This window comes from Ctenopharyngodon idella, chromosome 22 (assembly GCF_019924925.1).
Source record: "Ctenopharyngodon idella isolate HZGC_01 chromosome 22, HZGC01, whole genome shotgun sequence".
In the NCBI taxonomy this organism is placed as follows: Eukaryota; Metazoa; Chordata; class Actinopteri; order Cypriniformes; family Xenocyprididae; genus Ctenopharyngodon; species Ctenopharyngodon idella.
In genome coordinates this window covers 21,479,117-21,497,077 of record NC_067241.1, presented here as the reverse complement: position 1 = coordinate 21,497,077, position 17,961 = coordinate 21,479,117, and the positions used below count along the sequence as shown (strand labels likewise).

The 17,961-nt window shown below is 37.7% G+C and overlaps 2 protein-coding genes across 3 annotated transcripts; both read left to right on the top strand.

The window, feature by feature from the left end:
* The first annotated feature begins 257 nt into the window (after positions 1–257).
* nr4a1 (nuclear receptor subfamily 4, group A, member 1) lies at positions 258–5,824 on the top strand. Of its 2 annotated transcripts, none has more exons than XM_051880323.1 (7): positions 258–425; positions 2,021–2,802; positions 2,911–3,040; positions 3,135–3,298; positions 3,458–3,660; positions 3,744–3,922; positions 4,022–5,824. In XM_051880323.1, exons 2-7 carry the CDS (start codon positions 2,023–2,025, stop codon positions 4,276–4,278), a joined length of 1,713 nt encoding a protein of 570 aa, XP_051736283.1. In that variant the 5' UTR covers positions 258–425; positions 2,021–2,022; the 3' UTR covers positions 4,279–5,824. The 2 variants fall into 2 exon arrangements, with proteins under 2 accessions (XP_051736283.1, XP_051736284.1); XM_051880324.1 differs by having other exon boundaries at positions 272–425; positions 2,112–2,802.
* Positions 5,825–16,190: 10,366 nt separating this feature from the next.
* On the top strand, positions 16,191–17,214 carry rprm3 (reprimo, TP53 dependent G2 arrest mediator homolog 3). Its single transcript, XM_051880215.1, has one exon. It carries the CDS (start codon positions 16,314–16,316, stop codon positions 16,746–16,748), a length of 435 nt encoding a protein of 144 aa, XP_051736175.1. The 5' UTR covers positions 16,191–16,313; the 3' UTR covers positions 16,749–17,214.
* Positions 17,215–17,961: the final 747 nt, after the last annotated feature.

Sequence of the window (17,961 nt, the reverse complement as noted above, 5' to 3'; positions counted from 1 at the left end):
TTTACTCTTTCTGTTGATCGTCTTTACTTATCTTCTAGTTATTTGTGTCTTCTCCTCCCTATTTTTAACTAAATTCAGGCAGTTGCACAGCAGTGCGCTGCTATAATTAGAACAATAAACGTGCGGATTGTTTGCGTCAATGGAATCCCGTGTGTGCGTCATGTCTTTTGCTTGCGAGCGCTCTGATTGGTCGGCAGCCGGAAAGATTTGCCGAGGATCTCCGCCCCTGCATGGCCATATTTGCCAGTGGAACGCCTCGAGAGGATGCACCTCTGACGTAACGGCACAATAAAGTAGTGCTATATATCTGCTCGCTCACAGAAATATGAGAAAACAGTCTTGTCGTAGCCGGGGACGTTTATACATGGTTATCCATCACTTGGAATACGGACGCTGATAAGTCCCTCACCACAATACATTTTCAGGTACGTAAGGATTTTTGCTTTTAAAATTCGGAAGTCAGTTAATACTCTTCTCTTAGTTTTTTTATGCTTCTTTTAAATCCTATACGAACAGAAAACGTGTTTTTAGTAATCCAAAGTATGTGTTGAACTGAAATATTTACGTATTTTAATTGAATGTATTTGTATGTTTTACTACTTGGTGCGCGCGAGCTATTTCGAAACTAATAGCACAGTGCGTATCCACCACAGTTAAATTCGCAGAATGAGTTGGCTTCTGGTATTTAAATTGTTAGTCAATTTGGATATACATACGCGATGTGAAACCGTACGAAATGAAGGAATAGACTAAAAGGGGGTGTGTGGTACAGTGGTGCGCTTCTGCACGCGCAGTGTCACGATGCAACAGGTGCTCGCGCAACAGCCGACAACTTAGCTGCACACATTCTCCTTTTAAACCTGGCTGTACTTTGGCTATTTGAATAATACACATTTTGATTGGCTCTAAACTTCATTACACAACATACACCTTCATTTGGTGTACACACAGTAATAATAATAATAATAATAAAAAGAAACGTGTTTCAAGCTCATTTGTTTTTAGTAATATCATTTTGAGTCATGAATATAAAGAAGTTTTCTTAGAATTAGTCACTCACTTGAAAAAAACGAGTAATTGTAAAGTTTTATAATAATAATAATGACCTTGACCTGTTCTATTTATTTATTTATTTATTTATTTATTTTTATCTTTATTTATTTATTGTCAACAAAATGACTCAGATTCCTGACTGATTTGGCAGATATTTTTGTTTTTTAATTAATTTTAGACTTTTTTTTTCTTTTTTTTTTTTTACAATTTCCAGACAATTACACTATAACTACACATTTTTACTTTAAGAAACATATATCTAATGCAAATGCATTTACTGTTTTAGTCAACATATGGAGGTCATGAAATGTTCAGGGGTCAAATGATCATCAGGTGTCGTGTTCTCCTCTTGCTCTGTGTGCAAGGTCATGAACGTCTGTCAAACTGCTAAGCCATAATTATCTTTCACATTTGCAAAGTGCATTAAAATACTTTCTGCAGAATGACTCTTTTAAAGTGATACTGGCACATTTTAGAAATGTTTTAATTGCCAGTCTAAATATTTAACCCATGTAGAGCGATAATGTTGATTGAATATAAGTATTTCTTCACTGCAAATAGTTTTTCCCCCTTTATTTTCTCTTATCATTTGCATTATGGAACACTATGTCTGATTTTGCTGGGGAAATTTGAGTCTATCTAAAAAAAGTTCCATACACATACACCACCCACTCACATGCGCCCTCACAAACACACACGCCCTCTCAGTGAGGCAACCCACGTGTCGTATTCGTCTGACGCTCTTAATGTGGTAACACAATAAGCATGGCTGCCCTTTCCAGCCAGACGGCTCTCTAAGTTTTCTCCGAAATCGCTTCAGAGAACTGTGTCTATACAGACTCTTTGGCCGGCAAGCAAGTCTGTCTAGGTATAGGTTAGAATGCGCTGTTCAGCTCTCGAGGCATATGACTTTTCCGCGGCAATATCTACGGTATTGAAAAGTAGATGTTGTGGTTCTGTTCTACAGAAATGACCTGTGTTCAAAGTCAACATGGAGTCCAGACCTATGAGAGCTCCCTCTTCAGCTCAGAGTTTTTGAATCCTGACTTCACCTCCAGGTTGGCCATGGATGTAACTGACCAGCTGGACCAGCTCTCCGCGCCCTCCCTGCCCAGCATCACCTCTCTGGTCGGAGGCTACGTTGGCGAGTTTGATACCTACTCATGCCAGATCGCAACAGGCGCTGCTTCTACCTGTGTGGGCGGAACCTCTGGGCAAGACTCGTTCAAGCTGGACGACCTCCAGGTGTACGGCTGTTACCCAGGAACATTCGCTTTGAGTTACCTAGATGAGACGCTGTCCTCTTCAGGTGGGTCAAACTGCTTCGGGAGTCCGGCATCTGCACCGTCACCCTCTACCCCGGGGTTCCAGCCCATGTCTGCCTGGGATAGCACCTTCGGTCCCTGCTCCCCCGATGAGGGATGCTGGGGTTCAGAGAAGCCTATGAACCAGTCTGCCTCTTTCTTCACTTTCGGGCACGATGAGCTTTCTCCACGTGGCTCGTTGCAGCCACAGCTTCCAGATCAGGATCCCTTTTCTCAGACCCCACAACACAGTTCTCCGCATCCCTTCAGCCCCCTCGGCTTGGAGCAGGGCAGCCGGGATGGCTCAGGAATGATGGACGGACACCTGTCTCCTAAAGTAAGGAGCCCCACGGGAAACGAGGGACGCTGCGCAGTGTGTGGAGACAACGCTTCCTGTCAGCATTACGGGGTGCGAACCTGCGAAGGATGCAAAGGCTTTTTCAAGGTGAGAGAGAGTGAGCTTGCTGATAAATCATGTTAACTCACCTCTGCATTTTGTATTTGGCCATTAAGCTCATTTTATTGACAAGCTTCAACCTTTCTGGTTTTGTAGCGCACGGTACAGAAAAACGCCAAGTACGTTTGCCTCTCCAACAAGGACTGCCCAGTAGACAAAAGGCGGCGAAACAGGTGCCAGTTCTGCCGCTTCCAAAAGTGCCTAGCTGTGGGGATGGTGAAAGAAGGTGAGAATTAATCTTTTTTTTTATTATTATTATTATTATACTCGCATACCGTCTAAGCGTTTTTAATAAGTGTACATATTGTCCCTCTGTGTAGTTGTGAGAACAGACAGCCTGAAAGGTAGAAGAGGTCGTCTGCCGTCCAAGCCAAAAGTTGTTCAGGACTCATTGTCTGTCTCTTCACCTGTAAACATCATTGCCTCTCTCGTCACTGCCCATATGGACTCAAACCCTGCCAGTGGAACTCTAGACTATTCAAAGGTGAGGACAGCAAAATTTAAGCTTGCTTAGTATTTTAACCTTCACATTTAACCCAACTGCTGGGTTAAAACAACCCAATCGCTGAGTGCTTTTTTTAATAGTATTGTCATATTTCTGTGCAATGTTAATGAATATATTGTATTTTTGGTCGTTGTCTAGTATCAGGAATCAGTATCTGGATTGTCTGAGAAGGAGGATGCCAATGACATACAGCAATTTTATGACCTGCTAACGGGTTCAATGGATGTGATCAGGAAGTGGGCTGGAAACATCCCTGGATTCAGTGCCTTCTGTAAGGAGGACCAAGATCTTCTTCTTGAGTCAGCGTTTGTTGAGCTCTTCATACTTCGGCTAGCTTACAGGTACAAATCAGTGCATATGACAATAAATTTAATATTGTAATAGTACTATGTGAAGTGACTAAGCATTCATTTATCTCATTTAGGTCAAACCCTGAGACAGACAAACTTATTTTCTGCAATGGTGTGGTTTTGCACCGGACGCAGTGCGTACGAAGCTTCGGTGACTGGATTGACTCAATTATGGAGTTCTCTCAGAGTTTACATCGCTTGAACTTGGATTTGTCGTCTTTCTCCTGTCTTGCCACACTGGTCATAATCACAGGTACGTGACTGTCTTTTAGTCTGTTTCTATTTTTTCTTCATAGAATATAGAAAAATGTTTTATCCTAAGCAAATCTCTAACCCTGACTGTGACCAACAGATCGTCACGGCCTGAAAGAGCCCAAACGGATCGAAGACCTCCAAAACCGCCTGGTCACATGTCTCAGAGACCACGTCTCCACAAGTGCCCCTGAGGCCACCCGGCCCAACTACCTGTCCCGACTCCTAAGCAAGCTTCCGGAGCTGAGAACACTGTGCACCCAGGGCCTCCAGCGAATCTTCTATCTTAAACTGGAAGACTTGGTGCCACCTCCACCCATTGTGGATAAAATCTTCATGGACACATTGCCATTCTGAGATTTTATAAATGGACAACCATGGTGACTTAAACCGATGAAAGAAATGGATATGAGATGTTTGGGGAACTCTTGATGGTTTGACTAGTCAAAGGACTGTATCGCTTACTGTTCTCTGCTTTCTTGGAATGGAATCAGAGAAAGATGACATTCTACTTGCGCCTGCATTTGGAAACCTTCATCACAGTCTTCAACATTGAACTCACTAACAGACACATAACGAGAAATATGCATTTGGTGGAACATTTTGGTAACTCTAATCAGACATGGGGCCTTATTTATAAAATGTTGCATAGAAAACGTCCTACATCTGATCTTACAATCATTTCTCAAATTATGCGTATTTGTGATTCAGAGAATGAACGTGTGCACAAAAAACATGTGTACGCCTCTTTTCGAGATGTGAAATTTATAAATCGCAAATGAACTTGAAATTGTGCGCAGCCGAATAGCTTCCGATCTCCACCTAATTAATGTCATTACCATATAAAAGAGCACCAGTCAACGTCCGAATGCTTTACTTGAGAATGGCGAATGGCAAGAATTGCTTAGATTTCCAAATACCTGCAGTACTCCGAATCTCTGCCACAAGGAAAAGTGTGTATGTCTGCTTAGACCCTGAAGTGGTGCTAAGCACTTTTCCACGTCAAACACTGTTTTTATAAATATGAACATTGGCGTGGATTTTTGCGTACGCACAGTTCAAATCTGTGCAAACGCATGTTTTAGAAATGAGGCCCCATGGAATTTTAAATCTTTGCATATTTTAAGCTGAATTGATGGTTTGAGTCAGTAGCATTTCATGTCATTGGTGCAAATCAAGAAGCTCAAATGCTCTACATGTGACTTCTGAATGAAAGACATGATATTCCCATCAGTATTACAGCTATATTCAGAGGGCATATTCCAAATAGAAAGCATCCAAGAATCCAGTGCTCATCTTCCAACTTCAAGTTAGAATAGCCATGGACCAAAAATCTTGGATGCTTGAAGATCAGACAAAGCCTTAAATACTCTCAAGTGCCCAAGCATTATCTCCCGTGAACATGCTCAAAAAACGTGCACCATAGTGCTTACACTGAAAACAGAGATACACTGATACACTTGAGTACAGGACTGATGTGACTGCATTCGAGGACTGTGGTACACTTGTGTAATAAAAACTTTAGCATATAAGTGTATTTTAAGAGTCAGTAGTTTATACATAAAGGCAGTTCATGAATATGTTCTGAAAGGTCACAAGAGATCCAGTGCAGCTACTGTACATGTACCACGTACAGCCTCTTACATGCAAATACTTTGAGTATTATTACAGATGCCTGACTTAGTTTAGTGTACCAGTCAAACCTTTGAGTAATTATATTTGTATGTATGTATTTTTAGTATGTATAGATATGGCTAGAGCTCCTCCAGACTGTAATTCTTTTTCTCGTAATGACAAAATCAAGATCGGGCATTCTGAATTTTTTACATAAATGAGAGGTATTGCTTATCTTTCATTGATTTTGTGCAGCTCTCTATATAAAATAAATTTTGAACAAAAATCATCTTGGGTGTTTCTGAACATTTCTTTACATCATATGTTAGCGTTTGAAACAAAATGGTTTAAGAAATAAAGCAAGATTTGCATGGTTTTCTTCTTTAAAACATGGCTATCATTATTTACTCAACCTTACGCCATTCCAAACCATGTTTTTTCTTTCTTCTGTGAAATATAAAACAAACCTTTACTACTTCTATATCATATTCTAATTCTTCTGATTGAAATGTATGTTGTGTCAGTGAGTCTGATTTGTGAACAAATCATTCAACCTGGTTTGTGAACTGGATTCACTGAAAATTTCTGATTCAAAAGAATCATTCTAATGAACATGCCTAGTATAAGACAATATGAATAATGACTTAAAATTCTGTCTGTTTTGCACATTAAGCTATCTCATGGATAGAAGACTTAAAAATAGAACAGAGTCATGAATTTTATTACATTTTTTGACATTGTGGAGCTTGACAGCTCCAGCCTTCATATACTTTATTATATTGAAGGGAGTGGCCAAATTGAACCATTGTTGTTCTACAGAGGAAAGAAAGTCAGAGAACAACAAGTTTAGAACAACATGAGGAGAGTAAATGATTTTTAGTTTGGGATGAACGATTCCTTCATTATATAGCCCAAATATAACTTTCTTACGTTCTCACAACATCAAACAATGAAAAAAGTAAACAAACAAACAAACAAAGAAACAGAAAACTAGAATAAATGACAAATATGTGTCTTTTTACTATATAGGGTTTCAACACTGCTTTCATAACAGCTGTAATCTGAGTAATCATGATGTCATCTGGTTTACTTCACAGCGATTAGCTTTCCCTGTTTAGAAGGAAGTTGTGGTTTTGAACATTCTCCATATGGACAATCTGTCATATGAATGATTCAGACCTGACGTTCTGAGGTCACATCAGTTTGACGTCGATCTTGAACTATATTTAGAACTTTTTTTCATTTTTATTATCAGGCCATTAATCAGACTATAACATACGTCATTATATTACTTTATGAAACCAACAATAGCAGTAAAATTACTATTGCTGAAAATAGATTAATGGATTTCAACATACCCGACTCTGAAGTAATGTAAACTAGGCCTACAGAGGAACACGGAGAACTGAGGTATTTCTACATCATTTTGTGCGGTAGCTTCAAAATACTGAGCCTGTTTGATGGCTGACTGTCACGCTACACACCACAAGGCCTGCAGGGTGTCACATATCCCCTCCTCCCCTGCAGAGAACACCGTATTCTGTGGCCTAATTTTGGGCCACTGTAATTTATTCGGACACGTCCTGTGCTTGCCAAGGTATGTGGCCGATGGTACCACCAAGGAAAGTACAACTAAGCAGACAGAGTGCCATGGACTTCGTGTGATACCTTCCTCCAGCAGCCAGACAGACCAACAGATGCATATTGGGGGCTTAAATTGATAAGGATCCTCAACATTAGTGACCCTGGGCAGAAATGTTATGTAATATTATGGGCCATTCTAAATTTAACTATATAATACATAATACCTGGGCGGTGGCAATGAAATTGGCCTGAAAGTGGCTTACATTATGTCTCATGAAATGAGTCATTACAGAAAAGGGATATCCCAAGAAACAATGAGATTTCTGAGACTTTGCCCGTGAAACACATTACATTATATAATTATTTGCATAGTGTGTTGTTAAAACTCTCTGCAGTGAACTTTATGTCTGTATAAACAACTTGTCTGGTGTATATTTTTATAGTTTTGTAAAGAATTCACACAGCTCTTATGAGCACCTTGCACAGATGGTGAGAGGAAAGAGGAAACCCTGTGGTAAATACATTTAGCTCATTATTGTGTCATGTAACTCAATCTGCTCCAATGTCAACTTGACAATGATGAATGAGAGGGGAAGAGGCACATTTTCTCGGTTTATGTATTATGAAATGAGTTATTTCAAACTGAAGACAGACAGACAGACAGACAGAACGACAGAAGGACAGAATGACTGACAGACAAACAGATAGATAGATAGATAGATAGATAGATAGATAGATAGATAGATCTATAACCTGTTATGAAACTGTTATAAAAATGTCTGGAAACTTTATAGGAGCATCTGAAGGGCATGGCAGCACCCTAATAAAAAATACCAGAGCTCATCCACAAGAAGTAATTGGATAAAGTCACTATCACTCCGATTACAGCAGTTATGTGGGCAGGGCCAGGGACAACATACAAAAATATCCACAGTTTCCATGTTCGACTCTGTCAAAGACAGGTTACTGGTGCAACATCTGAACAAGGTGTTGAAAAGCACATTGCCATGATGACAATATAATAAGACTGGTTTACCTTCAAAGAATACAGTTATTATATAAACCTCCACCAATGTCCTGCACTGGTCACTGACAGCCTTGAGAACATGAGAATGCTGGGATATAAAACAAGACCGTCAGGGCGGCTCAAGTTTCGATGGAGAGCTGCAAGTTTTGGAAAAGAGCCCAAAGGTTGTTCTAAGATCTTCCACAGCCCAAGAACAAGGAGGTACAGAATGACCCTAATAACTACATAACAGTATATAGCCTTTCATGTCTTAAGCTATGCTGCTTCGGTGCAAATAAATCTGACAAATCAACTTCCAAGGACACTGCGTGCACAGTGCACTCACAAATAACATCTTTTAAGTCCTCTTCATGGATTTAGCCTAAAGTATGCATTAGCAACTTTGTGTTATTTGTAAAATAATTCTTTCCTGATTCCCGAAGCCTGCAGCCTTTCTCACTCGGGGACAGACAGCAAGGCTATTTTTATAAACTGTGAGCCCATGTATATTCAGTGAAAGAGTTGACAAAGTGTTGTTGATGACATGTCAGGCACCAAACAGGTGCAGCGGCCTTATGGTCGATAGTGAGCGGAGCATAAAGCAGAGGGAACATTTACTGTACACACTGAACTCATGAGTCAGTCTGAACATGCTAAACCAATCCACATTGAGCATCATGTGGTATATCATGCAGTGTGAAAATGTGTCATGTTTCATCTATAATAATATGGCCTTGTAGTTGTAAATTAGGGGTGTTGAGAGGGTGAGGGAGAGATAGAATACTTATAATGGAGTAAGATAGGAAAGAAGGATAATAGATAAATATAGATGAATGTTGTATGACTCAAGTGTTAAAAATGAGGATCTCTAGTAACTTCCATCCAGCGCTTGTTTCGAATCAACACTCAATCGTTCCATTTGAATGAATGCTTGGACAGATAATAAAAGAAATCACAGAACAGCTCCCGGACATGAGCCGGCCCACTCAACAGAGAAAGCCTTATTCTCGAGAATAATCACAAGAATTCCTGATTCCAAACACCACAATTCAGCTCTGACAAGTCTACACTCTCAGTTCATTCTCCTGCCTGAAATGGGAGACAATTCACCAAATATTCCTGCAAAATATTGCAGCGTTATCTCGATGGGAGAACATCAAGTGTTTATTAGTGTTTCTATCAAGCTGATAACATAGTCAAGCAAAAGTTAATCATATTAATTACCGTTATGTGTCAGATGTTTTAAAGAGTGATAACATTGTGCTGCGTTTACCTCAGTAAGTTGACCTTGTGGATCTCTGAGCTGGCGTGAGCAACTGGAGGTGGAGCTAATTCATTGATCTGCATATATTAAATGAGGCAAGGGTGTAGAGTTACATTCAAGCTATTTTAAGGCATGAGAAAAAAATTTCACAGGAAAAAAATATTTAAATATGTCATTTTGGTGATTAAAGATGAGTTTTAAGGGATAAAATTATTGACTACAGGGGGACTCAATACGACATATTGAGTTTTTGTCGTATAAAAATTCATTCATTAGCATATGACGGCTTAAATGCATAACAAAAAACAACAGAAATAATAACGTACATTTGAAATCACTAAAACAAATACGCCCCTACCCAAAAGAATCACACCCCTATCTTGACAGCTCCGCCCCCAAATTGACAAACATGCTATGCAACAACACAGGCACCTCCCCCCTCATGAGTGGACACGCCCCCTACTGCTAATTGGCTAGAATTGTGTTTAGGTGCTCACTCCAATCCACTTTCAACAGCGTTTCTCAGAAATTGCTTACTGCCCCTTTAAGTAAATACAGGTGCTGGTCATATAATTAGAATATCATCAAAAAGTTCATTTTTTTATTATAAATTATTTTTAAAAATGAAACTTTCATATATTCTAGATTCCCTACATGAAAAGTAAAACATTTCAAAAGTTTTTTTTTTAAATTTTGATGATTAGAGCGTACAGCTCATGAAAGTCCAAAATCCAGTATTTCAAAATATTAGAATATTTCCTAAGATCAATCAAAAAATGGATTTGCAAAACAGAAAAGTTCAAGTTCTTTAAAGTATGTTCTTTTGTGCACTCAATACTTGATCGGCAGGACATATTACAGCAAATGACTTGCTCCTAGCACAAATTACTGCATCAGTGAAGTGTGGCATGGAAGTGATCAGCCTGTGGCACTGCTGAGGCACTATTGAGCCTTCAGATCATCTGTATATTGTTGGATCGACTGTTTCTCATCTTTCTCTTGAAAATATCCCATAGATTCAGGTCAGGCATATTGGCTGGCCAATAAAGCACTGTAATATCATGGTCAGCAAACCACTTGGAAGTGGTTTTTGCACTGTGGGCAGGTGCTAAAGTCCTGCTGGAAAAGGAAATCAGCATCTCCATAAAGCTTGTCAGCAGATGGAAGCATAAAGTGCTCCAAAATCTCCTGGAAGATGGCTGCATTGACTTTGCACTTGATAAAACACAATGGACCAACACCAGCAGACGTCACGGCCCCCCCAAATCATTATTGACTTCAGAAACTTCACACTAGACTTCAAGCAGCTTGGATTCTGTGCCTCTCCAGTCTTCCTTCAGACTCTGGGACCATGATTTCAACATGAAATGCAAAATTTTCTTTTATCTGAAAAGAGGACTTTCGACCACTGTTCACTGTCCAGTTCTTTTTCTCCTTAGCTCAGGTAAGATGCTTCTGACGTTGTCTCTGGTTCAGAAGTGGCTTGGTAGTCCTTTTCCTGAAGATGTCTGAGTGTGGTGACTCTTGATGCGCTGACTCCGGCTTCATTCTACTCATTGTGAAGCTCTCCCAAGTGTTTGAATCGGCTTTACTTGACAGTATTCTCAAGCTTGCGGTCATCCCTGTTGCTTGTGCACCTTTGCCTACCCAATTTCTTCGTTCCAGTCAACTTTGCATTTAATATGCTTTGATACATCACTCTGTAAACAGCCACCCCATTCAGTAATGACCTTCTGTGACTTACTCTCTTTGTGGAGGGTGTCAATGATTGTCTCCTGGACCATTGCCAAGTCAGCAGTCTTCCCCATTAGTGTGGTTTCAAAGAACAAAAGATACCCGGAATTTATACTGTAGGGATGGTCATTTAATGAAACTCAAATGTAAATATTCTAATATTTTGAGATACTGGATTTTGGACTTTCATTAGCTGTACGCTCTAATCAACAAATTAAAAAAAAAACCTTTTGAAATGTTTTACTTTACATGTAGGGAATCTAGAATATATGAAAGTTTCATTTTTTAAAATAATTTACAATAAAAAAAATGAACTTTTTTACGATATTCTAATTATATGACCAGCACCTGTATATGTTATATTAATAAATAACAATGATCTACAATACTTAGAATAAGTATAATAAAGTGAACTTTGTCAATCATGTGTTGATGTTTTCTGACATCAAAACGTTCAGAACTAGTCATTTTTACTATTATCTTTTATCTTATTAAGGAAAATGTAATTCTTCAGTATATGGCATCTTACATGCATAACAAAAATATACGGAAATAATAACGCTCAGCTGGTCACGTAGGGACTCCCTCTTAGAGCGGCATTACCCGCAGAGAATGCTGTATGTGCAGAGAGGCCTGTTCACCCAGCAACTGCATTGTTAAACACAGCTGTTAGAAAACCAGATTTACTACAAGAGACAGTGAGAATAGACAGGAATGTTGCACATTTCATATAATGTATAGTAAAAATTTCTCTGTTTGTATTAAAATGGCATTTCACACAATTCACATGTTTTGTCAACCACAATAGGCAGGGTCTTGTCTCAGCACTTCTATGAAACTGGCTGAGCAGGTTTATTTTACAAAATGCAAATGAATGAGTAAAACATCTATGCCAACATAAATATAAAGTAGTATTTGACCTGAACTGCCGTGTTTCCACTTATGCTTTTTAAATTTGAAATAAATAATATTTGCTTATTCCTAACTTTTTTCATTCATGCATTTGTATATTTTATATCATTCACAAATATACAAACATGTGAACACATTCTAACCTGCTACACATCTCTCACACACACCACAGGCATAGATTCCTCTCAGTGTACACGTTGTTCCCCAGAGGAATTATATTTTGGGTTTTTAGAAGGGTGTCATGAGTGGGGATTGCCAGTCCCTAACATTAGCCTTGAGTTTAAAAATAACCTCTCATCACATGAAATCAATAACAGCACTTAGATGTAACGGAGTGCGTGTTCGCGAAGTCAGGCCCCTCGGGGATTATCACACTACTTGGCAAGTGTAAGTGACACCATCACTCTCACCTGGACCTGAGGAAAATCCTGCATCACGGTAAAACGGAAACAAGTTGCTAACAACATGGTGGTGACTACTTTACCAGCTATCAATATTCAGGGTTCTCTAATAATAATTCTCCACAGAATAAATCAACCTTGTCTTGTTTATTTTAATTTCATTCTGACTATGGTCTGAGAAAAATCTACTTAAGCGTTACGAGCTTGATTTTTTACATTTCATAAACAAAAAATGGTAACACTTTACAGCAAGGTTCCAATTATTAACATTAATTAAAGGGTTAGTTCGCCCAAAAATGAAATTTCTGTCATTAATTACTCACCCTCATGTCGTTCCACACCCGTAAGACCTTCGTTCATCTTCAGAACACAAATTAAGATAGGCTATTTTTGATAAAATCCGATGGCTCAGTGAGGCCTGTATTGACAGCAAGATAATTAACACTTTCAAATGCCCAGAAAGCTACTGAAGACATTTTTAAAACAGTTCATGTGACTACAGTGGTTCAACCTTAATGTTATGAAGCGACGAGAATACTTTTTGTGTGCCAAAAAAACAAATAACGACTTTATTCAACAATATCAAGTGATGGGCAATTTCAAAACACTGCTTCATGAAGCTTCAAAGCTTTACAAATCTTTTGTTTCAAATCAGTGGTTCGGAGCGCGTATCAAACTGCCAAAGTCACGCCCTCCAGTGGTGAACAAAAAAAAATTAGCTTTATAAATCGAGGGAACGAAATAGTAAATCGAGGGAACGAATTAGTAAATCGTGCGCACGATATAGCCTACTATTTTTTTTCCTGTATGTCATGTCCGGGTCTCCATATTGAATAAAGTCGTTAAGTCGTTAAGGTTGAACCACTATAGTCACATGAACTGTTTTAAATATATCTTTCGTAGCTTTCTGGGCATCTGAAAGTGTTAATTGTCTTGCTGGCAATGCAGACCTCACTGAGCCATCCGATTTTATCAAAAATATCTTAATTTGTGTTCTGAAGATGAATGAAGGTCTTACAGGTGTGGAACGACATGAGAGTGAGTAATTAATGACAGAATTTTCATTTTTGGGTGAACTAACAGTGTTGGGGTAACACATTACAAGTAACGCGAGTTACGTAATCAGATTACTTTTTTCAACTAACTAGTAAAGTAACGCATTGCATTTAAATTTACAAAATAACAAAATATCTGAGTTACTTTTTCAAATAAGTAACGCAAGTTACTTGTTTTCCCATTTATTGACTGTTTTTCTGAAAGTAATCATGAGTAAGGTTTAGAAGTGTTGTTGTGTAAACATGACGGTTATTGTAGTTCTAGACTAAATGTGAGCATTTTCTCAACTCACTTGCACAAAAACAGATTCAGTATTCTTCAAAATGAATAAAAACAATAAAATTCAAACTCAGAATATTACAAAAACCAGCAATAATTAAATGTTAAATAACACAAATATACTTTATGTATTTAATATGACTTCATTAATTAATGTCTTTGCTGCTGACCTTCGATGATTTAATTCAACCACAATAATAAGCAAAAATGACTTAAGTTAAACTTCACATTTGTTTTTCATTTTTCTGTTTTTGTTGCTGAAGTGTTTTTCTTCTCTTGCGTCCTATTCTTCTACAATCCAGAATGGCATGGCAGCATAGCTGACACCTGCTATTTGTTTGAGCTGCTCCCTCTACTGTACAGGCGTGAATTTGCATTTCCTTTAGACTGAGTCGTATTGGATGAAAGGGTCAAAATTAGAACTTTTTTCCATTATTAAAAACAAGCAAGCCCAGCCCAGGTGAGAAAAAGTAACGCAAAAGTAATGTAACACATTACTTTCCATAGAACATAACTAAGTAACATAATTAGTTATGCTTTTAGGGAGTAATGCAATATTGTAACATTACTTTTAACTGTTACTTAGTTAACATAAACTAACAATTAACAACTAAATATTCTAAAGTATTTATTATTCTTGGTTAATGTTAATTTCAACATTTACTAATACATTATTAAAAATATTAATAGTGTTATCTATTAATATTTTATTTATTGGACCTAACATGAACTAACAATGAACAGTAGTACTTTTTTTATTAACTAACATTAACAAAGACTAAAAAGTGCTGCTGGACTGTATATCAGCACTCTTAGAACGACGCTCGGCCAATAATTTTGAGGGATTGGAATAAACTGTTGTATAATATTATTTATATAATGTCATAAGGCTGTGTCATGTATCAGCAAAGATCATCAGCCTCTACTCAGGAAGTAACTGTAAACCAGCAATTACATGTGTGCTCTAGAAAGCAAAAGGCTGAAGGTGCATTTCTCAGCACTGCTTGCATGAGGATGTGTAAAGCATAACATAATTATTTAAAACATTCAAATAGTTCAAATAACATAACGTTCATCAAACAAAAATTGTTTGATGTTTTCATGAAGTATGCAGGGTAAAAAGCATACACTTGAAAAGTCACATTTGTGCATATACTTTCCTGCTACTTTGGCATTCAAAAAATAAGTTATGCCATTAGGGATTTAAATGCAATATAACATGAAAAACACAATGTATGTGCATATAATGCTATTCCTAAATTAAATTATGCAAAAAAAACCCTGAACCTGTGCACATTTGCATGTATTCTAAATGTTGTAAAAGTCAATGGCTAACACCAAAGCAGACAGAGCCTGAAGGCCACTTGCATTTACTATAGCTGCATAGCTGCTATATTAATTTAACCCTTATGTCGCTTTATTATTGATTAAACTAATGTATTGTGATTGCATTGCTTGCTTCTTCAAAATTTCCTTTGACTTTCTTGCATAAAAATGCAATAGTCTTTAAATTTTTCAAAATGTCACACAGTTGGTTACTGTGATTTTGCCATGACATGGGTGTGTTTTATGATAAATAAAATGAATCAAATTCGGTGTTCTAGGTGCACTTACACTGTTTGGAGGTTTAAAACTATTTTAAACTTTAAAAAAAATTCTTTTCTGATGTTTAATGGTATAGAAAACGGCTAGGTACGCCAATTACACTGGTAAAGCAAGGTAATACTGCCATCTAGCGTTCCTAGGTAGATTTACACCGAGTTATTTGAATACACTATTAATATGTGGCCATATTAATAGCGTGGTTTCTTCAAATATGGGCACTTTTCACACTGATTCGTTTATTTATTTTTTTTAACAAACAATGTTCGACGTCACAGCGGAATTGTAATTGTTGAAACTCTAAACCGTCTTCAACAAATGTCATTTTCACCACATTTCAAAACATTATAACGAAATAGTGGTGGAAATTATATTTTAATCATTTTTGGAATAAATTGTGCGACTCATTTCTTGCTAAGGCTAATTTCATAGCTAGCATGCTAAATACTTACGCACAAATTAATAATAGGCCTAGCTATTTTCACACTTTTTGCAATCTGAAACAAATTACATCTTGATTCGAAAGATACAAATATTCTGTTCACAAGTGATATTTACCTTGATTTATCTTGAATTTTCTTCACACATTTTATCTCAGGTAGGCTACGTTCTTGATTGACTCGGATGTCTCCTCCTGTCCTGACTCGTAGTGTCCAAATTGTGGTCATTACAAACAGCGAATAAGGTTCAAAACATACAGTTATATGTGACCTACACGCATACTTTTAAGACACCCCTCCTTCCAAACCTCTATGGTCACCGAGTTAAGAAAGTGTGTGCGCGTGGCCGCGCCTCTCAGCGCGCGCTCAAAGGCGCACTGAAATACCGGAGTGCGCTCTTCCGGACATCACTAAGACTGCTGCAGAGATGCTTGGATGATGCATTCTATCATATATCACAAATAAACCAGACTATCTTCCACGTACCGACGCCATAACGAATGTTTGTTCATTTTAAAATAGCCTATGATATCCATGGAAACGCACAAGTGATCTTGGCAATCCCGGTATCCTTTGGAAGTTTTAAAACATCAATAATCGTTAGACGCCACAGAAAACTCGACATGAATGTTTCACACGGACTGCTGAACCGGACGATCTCTACAGCGAAGCATCCTTTGGAAAGCGTCCGAGGATGCTGCAACTTCTCGGTGATCACCAGCGACGGGTTCGGTTCACCGATTCAGGACGAGCGCGATCAGTTCATCATGCGTTTGGTGCAGATAGCGGTTCTCTGTGTGCTGTCACTGACTGTCATTTTCGGCATCTTTTTCCTAGGGTGCAATCTACTCATCAAGTCCGAGAGTATGATAAACCTGCTGGTGGAGGACAGAAGACCTTCCAAAGACGCGGAAATTATTATGATTGCTGCATGAGTGGAATAAACGGTGTGCTGTAAATCACCAGTGACTTAACTGACACAAACTGCTCATCTTTAATAAAAGACACCTGTTGGTATGATTTCCATGTCAACTGCTAAACTAAATGGATTTTTTTTTTTTATAGGCTATTTCATCTTGGACTAGAACCATTTAATGTCGCAGACAATGAAGACCGGAGTCTTGAACAGTGCGTTCAAATTTTTTTTCTTAAAAAGTGTTAAATATTTTTCTGCATATTCTATCAAAACACATTTCCAAGAAAGCACCTGAAACAACAAAAGCAGAGAAAGATAACCAAATTCATTAATCAAGGATGGACGATTCCAATTGAGAAGAATTTGTCCCTTGTTTTGTATCTACATTGGCTGAATTGATTTATGTGACTTATAATTTGCATATATTGATTCCATTAAAGTAATTCGATCATTTTTAATGGGTTAAAGAAAGATCATTGTGTGTACTTGCATGCAAAATGGATTAAAACGAAATTAAACATGAATTTCATTCTGCATTCTAAAACATTGTTTTATAAAGGACGTTTTTGGAATTTTCCTAACAGAATCTTGGAATTCAGGCTGAATCAAAACATAACAATCCAGTTAACTAATTAGTTAAATAACATCTGTCTATCAGGTTAGAAGGTTACAGAGCTGTCATCACGTGCAGGTTTTTGACAAATTCATGAAAGATGTCTGTAAATATCAGAATGCATACGCATTACGCATTACAAGTAACTCGAGTTATGTAATCAGAGTACTTTTTCAAGTAACTAGTAAAGTAACCCATTACTTTTAAATTTATAACAACATATCTGAGTTACTTTTTCAAATAAGTAACGCAAATTACTTTGTTTTCCCATGTATTGACTGACAGCATTCCTGTCACCATTTTGAGAGAAATCGGAAGTAAAAGCAGAGACGTTGTGTCTAAACATGATGGTTATTGTAGTTCTAGACTAAATGTGAACATTTACTCATCTCACTTGCACAAAAACAGAGCCAGTATTCCTCAAAATGAATAAGAACAGTGAAATGCAATCTCAGAATATTTGCACAAACCTGCGATAATTAAATATATTAAATTAAACAAATATATTTTATGTATTTAATTTCACTTTATTAAACATTGTCTTTGCTGCTGACCTTCAGTGATCTAATTCAACCATACTAATAAACAAAAATGACTAGAAAAACATCACATTTGTGAT